Below are 7,396 nucleotides of genomic sequence, written 5' to 3' on the forward strand. Positions count from 1 at the left end.
ATGTTTATGTTAAAACTATTTTCGTTTCTACTTGTAGTCATCTAGCAAAAGTTAGTAATCAGCATGCCATGCATGATTACTAACCACTAGTAGAGATCCCTAGGATCATATCTTTTGTAATCCCTATCACTTCTTAGTATTAAATAAATGTCCAGTTTATCAAAAAAAAAATTGTATTTTGTTTATAGAATTGGTCTGTATTTTTTAACGATTTCATGTGAAATTGTCATATAACAAAAATAATACTTGTAATGGATTCTGTCAACTGTATTTCACATGTTACTATCATTATTTGAGAAATCAGATAGGTTTTTTTCGATTATTTCAAATATTTTATAAATAATCTTAGTTATAAAAAAAAAATGTTATTTAGAGTTCTTTTATGTAATTTTCACGTATAAATTTTTGAAATTCTAAAAATCAATGTTCAAATTGACTCATTAATATTCTTATAAGCTTCGACTCTCTTATTCTGCACTTAGTCATTGTTTTTAGCATGATGTAGTATGTTCTTCTTTGCAAGTTACTAGCATATTTTAAGTATTGAATCTAGCAAGTAGAGTCTCACTAGTTGGCATTGGATATGTACTCTTATTCCCAAGTTGCAAATGGTCCAAATTCTAATACGGTACGTTATCATACAATTTGGTCCAAACGATTGATATACTCTTCTAAACGATTTGCAATTGCTTCTTTCTCTTATTGACTACAGCGTTATCTGGTACAGTACTATTCAAATACATCGAACCAGTGGATAAGAGTTAAAGACCAAAAGGTGTTGTACTTAAGAGACCGAACCTGGTGCAGACGTTCCGTCAATTGCAGATTTGTTTACCAACTTGTGATTTGTTTATATAATACCTAATTGCAGATTTCTCTGTTACAATAAAATCTTTTTGTTATTTTCTAGCTACGATATTGGAACGTCCAATACCCTTGTGTACTTGATTGGGTGCTTAGATATTCATTGCCTCATTTGACCTCACAAATAAAAAGTAAATAAGTAGGGTTGTAAGTGAATTTTAAGGAATTCCCCAGAATATTAAACATTTCAGAAACCACACGGTTTATTCTATTAATTATTGTATTGAAATAAGCCCCACTAGATCACCAAGATTTCATCAAGACGGTTCAAAGGTATGACTACAGTACTATATATATATAGAAAAAAAGTTAGAAATAGTAAACAAGAATGGCAATTGGATAAGTTCAATTATTTGGCCATTTGCCCTGTACGTTTTAAAAAGTCTTAGTCAACAACCCATTAAAATGTGTTAGCAGCCACTGTGATGATGTCATGATCAAAAGTGTACGATGAAATTTGAGTGTATAAATAAAAAGGATTTACCAAAACTGGTGAATCCAAGAGACAGTGTGTGAATTATTCCTCTAGTATAGAACTTGACAAGTATGGGTAGAACTTTTGTAGCTGCACTAACTTTGTTAGTGACTCTTCATGTCCTACAACCTGTTATGGTTTCTGCTGCTACAAAAGGAAAGATAGTAACAGTTTTGAGCATAGACGGAGGTGGCATCAGAGGCATTATTCCCGGCACCCTTCTTGCTTTCCTTGAATCCAAGCTTCAGGTATCCATTAACCACTTTATCTACATGCCTAGTTACCACTTCTATTCAGTGGCCGACTCAAAATTTAAATATTAAAGTTCTAAATATATTTGTATATTTAATTTTATCTATACTTGTATATTGGTAGGGTGGAGACATCCTTTATAGTGGTGTATATTTTTTTAAAAACAATTATGAACGACTAAAACTAATACAAAACTTAATTTAACTTGGAACAGAAAGTAAAACCTTAAAACCATCATAATATTGCAGTCAAATCCACTTACAAGCCAAATTGTGACAATCACCTAATATTGCTTGCGTAAAATTTTGTACATGCCACTGTATATATATAGGATTTAACCTCATAACACTGGGTTTTATTGAATATGCCGATCCATTGTTACATCCGCTACTAGTACTCCTTTGACTTCTCCATTCTAACTTCGGAAATTTGTAGCATGTAATGATCCTCAACTTATCTTGCTATTTTAGGACATTGATGGACCGAATGCAAGAATTGCAGACTATTTTGATGTTGTAGCTGGAACGAGTACAGGTGGACTAATAAGCACCATGCTCACAGCTCCAAACAAGGATAATCGCCCCTTATATGCAGCGAAAAATATTACCAATTTCTATATGGATCACGGCCCTAAAATTTTTCCTGAGAGCAGGTTAGACAGTTGATATATAACATTCCAGTGTGTTATTTTTCAATTATGTTAGTTTGCTGGACATAGTATCAATGACAAATGTTCATACGTAAATGCAGCCGCAGCGGCTTTGTGAAGAGAATCACAAATTTATTTGGGGGCCCAAAGTATGACGGAAACTATCTGAGAACATTGGTTAAGTCAATATTAGGCAATCTTACTATGAAGCAAACATTGACTCAAACAATCATCCCAGCTTTTGATATCAAGCGACTTCAACCCATCGTCTTCACAACATCTGATGTACTCATCTTTACCTAAATAAATTTCACTATATTTCCTACATGATAGCCGGTTTAGCCTTGTTCATATTAGAATAAATTATATATGCTGATGCAAATATTGCTATTAGTACAATTTAATCGATCATAGCAGATTATTGCTCTATTTTCTAAGTTAGCGTATCATATTTGCTAAAAATAATTATGCAGTTATATGTCAACTTAATATGATAGTGTAGAAAATTAATTTACACATTGCCATTATATATGCAAAACTTAAACTCATTCACATTTATATACGTTGTACAGGCCAAAGCTCACGTCTCTAGGGATGCTCTACTATCAGACATCTGCCTTAGTACCTCTGCAGCACCGACCTATTTTCCTCCATATTATTTTGAGACCAAGGATGCCGAAGGGAAAATACGCACATTTGATCTTATTGATGGAGGTGTAGCTGCAAATAATCCAGTGAGTAGCCATTAGACAAAGAACCAGAGTACTTATAAATTTTCTTTGTCAAAATTCCCATATTTGATCAAACTTGTCTATAAATTTACTCGCAGACTCTAGTGGCAATTAGTCACATTTCGAAAGAAATCATGTTAGGGAAATCCCAATACGAGGGCATGGAACCAATGGACTGTAAGAAAATGATGGTTCTGTCATTGGGGACTGGTATAGGGAAGGAGGAAAAGAAGTATAGCGCAGCCGTGGCTTCCTCGTGGGGTGTACTTGGTTGGTTGTACAACAATGGTGCCAGTCCATTGCTAGACGTTTTTGGTGATGCAAGTGCTGATATTGTGGATATACACCTTTCCACCATGTTTCAGTCCCTTCAAAACGAAAAGAACTATCTTCGAATTCAGGTACCGAGAACTAGATTTTTCTAGGATTTGACCATTCAACTTGATATACATATTTCTCCCATCATTTTGACTTTGTACGTAGTATTTTTTTATTTGAGGGTATCCAAGAGTTAATTTCGTGTATGGTCACTAACATTAACTTACAAAATTATGTTTTATAATATTCAAATAACTTAATTTTATTAAGTACGTATAACATTATATTAACTTAATTTACCTGCTATAATGATTAAACCTATCCATCAAGGTGATTTTAGTGTTATAGTAGGTAAAGTTTTGTGAAGTTACTGTTAAAACGAGTAAAGTTTATTTATTTAATGTAGCAAACAATAGCTTTAGGACTTTACTATTATAACGAGTAATTGGTTACTTTAATGTCATTAAAGATGTAGTTTTGTGACTCCAATGTTATATTGGATCATTGGCCATACGTGAAATTAATCCAAAAAAATAAAATAATATGTAATGGCCTCTTATAGAGTTATAGCAACTAAAATTACATTGTTTTCATGTTGACTTTTATATATTTGTACAGGATGATAGTTTGACCGGGGAGGCTGCATCCATGGATGTTTCAACCACAGAGAACATGAAAACATTAGTGCAAATTGGTAATGATCTATTAAAGAAGCCTGTGTCAAGAGTTAACTTAGACACAGGTCGCTATGAAGAAGTTTCTGGGGAGGGCACCAATGAAGAAGCTTTTATTCGCTTTGCTAAGTTGCTTTCAGAGCAAAGAAAACTTCGACAGCTAGTGGAGGAGTTCACCTCGACTAGGAAAATACTCCAAGAATCTGTCAAACACCAATAAGGAAAAAGTCTTACAAGTATTTCTTTTTTCTTTGAATTTCTCATAAGTTGTAGGCAATTTTATGTAAAATTGGAATCATTAATCTCCAAATAAGAAGAATGAAATTGTAATGACCCGATACGTCATCTTATGTGTTAGAACTTAATTTTGCGCTTTAAAGCCTTAAAAACCTCATTTTAACCCTCCTCGATGTGCGTGCCCAGTCAGGACATATTTCCGAAAAGATTTTATGTTAAAAACTGTGAAAAATATGAAATTCTGCTTTGGAAACCAGTTGAGTTGAATTTGGTCAATATTTTAAGCAACCGGACCCGGATTCGTATATTGACGGTTCCGGTGGTTCCGTATCGTGATTTGGGTTTTGGGTGTATGCCTGGAATCGAATTCGAAAGTCCGTAGCCCGAGTTATCGGAGTTTGTAAAAATTTGAAAGTTAAAGGCTCAATGAAGAATTGTTTGACCAATGGTTGACTTTTGAATATCAGGTCCGTATTTTAGTTTCGGAACCCGGTATAGGTCCAATATCATATTTATGACTTGTTTGTAAAATTTATTAAGAAACAGAGTTGGTTTGACGTGATTAGGACATCCAGTTGTGAAAATAGAAATTTCAAAGTTTTCTTGAAAATTTCAATTGATTTGGTGCTCAATTCGTAGTTCTAGGTGTTATTTTAGCGATTTGATCGCGCGAACAAGTTCATATGATATTTTTAGGCTTGTGTGCACTTTTGGTTTAGAGCCCCAAGGGTTCGGGTGAGTTTCAGATAGCTACATAGTGAAAATGGAACTTAGAACATTTCTAGTATTTCTAGTTCTGGTGCAGGTCTCTGATCTCGCATTTGCAAGATCAGGCATCGCATTTGTGACCTCTGAGGGTTTCGCATTTGCGAGCTGCTCCTCGCATTTGCAAGAGTAGTTGGGCCACATAGAGTTCGCATTTGCGAAACATTCTTCGCATTTGCGAAGTGAGTTGGGGGAAGGTAGTGATCACAAATGCGATCATATGGTCGTAATTGCGTAAGGTCAGGTTCGCATTTGCGAACTATTTTTTCGCATTTGCGAAGAAAGCAGGGGTGTGAGGATCTTCGAATTTGCCATTGATTCTTCGAATTTATGGGGTTCGCATTTGCGAACCCCATGTTGCAAATGCGACACCTGCAACTGATCAAATATGACTTAGACAGGATTTTTGGTTCATTCTTCAAATTTTCAAACTCAAGAACTCTAGACGCGATTTTTCAAAGAACTTTTCTTCCCCAAATTATTGGTAAGTGATTCTAAATTAGATTCTTTCAATCTTTCACTACTTTTCCTAAGATTTCAACCTAAGAGCTAGAGTTTTCATGGTGCAAATTGGGAATTTTGGGTAGAATTAGGAATTTTTATAAATTGCGGATTTGGACCTCAAATTAAGGTCGGATTCCAAAATAAATTACATAAACGGGCTCGGTGGTGAATGAGTAATCGGATTTGTCTCCGAATTTTAGGTTTGGACCAAGCGGGCCCGGGTGTTGACTTTTTTAATAATGACCTAAATTGAATTCTTTACAATCGTGGGTAGTTCCTAAGGATTAATTTGAATCGTTTGGTTGGTAAATTGCTATATTCTATTGGTTCGGGGGCTTGTTTGAAAGGCAAAGCGGTGGTTGAGCTTTGAGTTTGGTCTTTGGAGCGAGGTAAGTGTCGTTGTTAACCTTGACTTGAGGGAATAAGATTTGTTTGTATATTTGCTACATGTTTAGATGTTGGGTCCAATGTATTTGTGAGGTGACGAGTACTTATGCGTTGTTGTCGGGGTAATGCATGCAGGTGGGACTTGGTTCCTCGTAATTATTGTTTTCTTTGATCATGTTATTCATGTTGAAACTAGTATGGTTCAATTGATCGTTCTTATCATGTTTATAGATTTTTGGTGATAATTGAGTATTGATTTCAAGGTTGAGGTTGGTATTGTGGAACCGAATGTTGAAGTAAGGCTTGTTCTTATTATTCTATCTCTCTGTTGTTATTGGTCATTGCTTTATAGTAAGGGAGAGTGTTAATGTACGAAGGGTGATGCCGTGCCATATTGTGAGTGTTAATGCACGAAGGGTGATGTCGTGCCATATTATGAGTGTAATGAATGAAGGGTGATGTCGTTCAATTTTATAAGAGTTAATGCACGAAGGGTGGTGTCGTGTCGTTTCTGTTGATTTATATGGTGAGGTTGAGAGTAGAAGCACGAAGGGTGATGCCGTGCACTTTTCTTTACTGTGTTTAATTATTTCCATTGTTTCAAGGCATAATGGTTGTTCTAGTTATCATTGCTGCTGTGATTCTCTTATCTTGTATTCCCCTCAGCATGTCCCCCTCCCGATATTACTTGTCTAGCTTTTATTTGCTGTTATTTGTACATATATTGTTATTTGTAAAGGTTTATTAGGTAGCTATCATGTCAAATCCTCGTCACTACTTCGTCGAGGTTAGGCTCGACACTTACTAGTGCATGGGGTCAGTTATTCTGATACTACACTCTCCACTTATTGTGCAGATTTTGGTACCGGCCCTAGCTGATCGCGAGGTTAGCTGCTGGACTTGCTCGTCAGGAGACCCAAGGTAGATCTGCTGGCGACCGCAGACCCTGGAGTCTCTTCCTAGTCTTACTATTTTATGTTTCTTTTCTTTTGGAACAATGTATTTTCTTTCAGACTATATTTGTAGTAAATCGTAGTTGCTCGTGAGTTGTGACTCCAGATCCTAAATGTATCAGATAATATAGGTTTTATGTTATTCCGCAAATCAATTTTTGCTTTTGTTCAGCTTAATTGTTCTTGTTGTTGAAATTGGCTGATGTTGACTTAAGAATCCTCTAATGTTGGTTTGCCTAGCAAATGAAATATTAGGTGTCATTACTGTTTCGAAGGTGGGAATTCCTATTCTCCGTGTTTCTTTAATTGTTGGTTGTGACAAGCCTCAGCCGATTGCTCCTTAAGCAGCTGAAGCATCTCCTTCAGCACATGAAGAAATTTAGGGAACCAATTACACACACAAAAAAAAAAAAAAATAGAATCTCGATCATGATTTCGAAGGAGAAACGATGGTGATATGACATCATTAGCAATTAGTTTTTTTTTTTTAAATGATGCCCATTCCTTAATACTGTGAACGTTTAATAACTTGACACACGCACAAACAAGTGTTAAGGTTCAAAATACGAAAAGAATTATGCATTTTC

At 35.4% G+C, this 7,396-nt stretch overlaps 1 protein-coding gene across 1 annotated transcript; it reads left to right on the forward strand.

Moving 5' to 3' along the window:
- Nucleotides 1-1,296: 1,296 nt before the first annotated feature.
- Nucleotides 1,297-4,301, forward strand: LOC107826931 (patatin-like protein 2). The gene is made up of 6 exons (XM_016653976.2): nt 1,297-1,587; nt 2,062-2,243; nt 2,342-2,525; nt 2,813-2,974; nt 3,070-3,372; nt 3,908-4,301. The coding sequence occupies exons 1-6, from the start codon at nt 1,411-1,413 to the stop codon at nt 4,181-4,183; spliced, it is 1,284 nt and encodes a 427-aa protein (XP_016509462.2). The 5' UTR covers nt 1,297-1,410; the 3' UTR covers nt 4,184-4,301.
- The last annotated feature ends 3,095 nt before the right edge of the window (nt 4,302-7,396 follow it).

Source organism: Nicotiana tabacum, chromosome 3 (assembly GCF_000715075.1).
Source record: "Nicotiana tabacum cultivar K326 chromosome 3, ASM71507v2, whole genome shotgun sequence".
Taxonomy (NCBI): domain Eukaryota; kingdom Viridiplantae; phylum Streptophyta; class Magnoliopsida; order Solanales; family Solanaceae; genus Nicotiana; species Nicotiana tabacum.

Excerpts from the sequence above, each read along its gene's own strand:
- LOC107826931 (XM_016653976.2), top strand. The coding sequence starts at position 1,411 with ATGGGTAGAACTTTTGTAGCTGCACTAACTTTGTTAGTGACTCTTCAT. Across the intron at positions 1,588-2,061 it reads TCCTTGAATCCAAGCTTCAG|GACATTGATGGACCGAATGC; the intron begins GTATCCATTAAC and ends TTGCTATTTTAG. Across the intron at positions 3,373-3,907 it reads AGAACTATCTTCGAATTCAG|GATGATAGTTTGACCGGGGA; the intron begins GTACCGAGAACT and ends ATATTTGTACAG.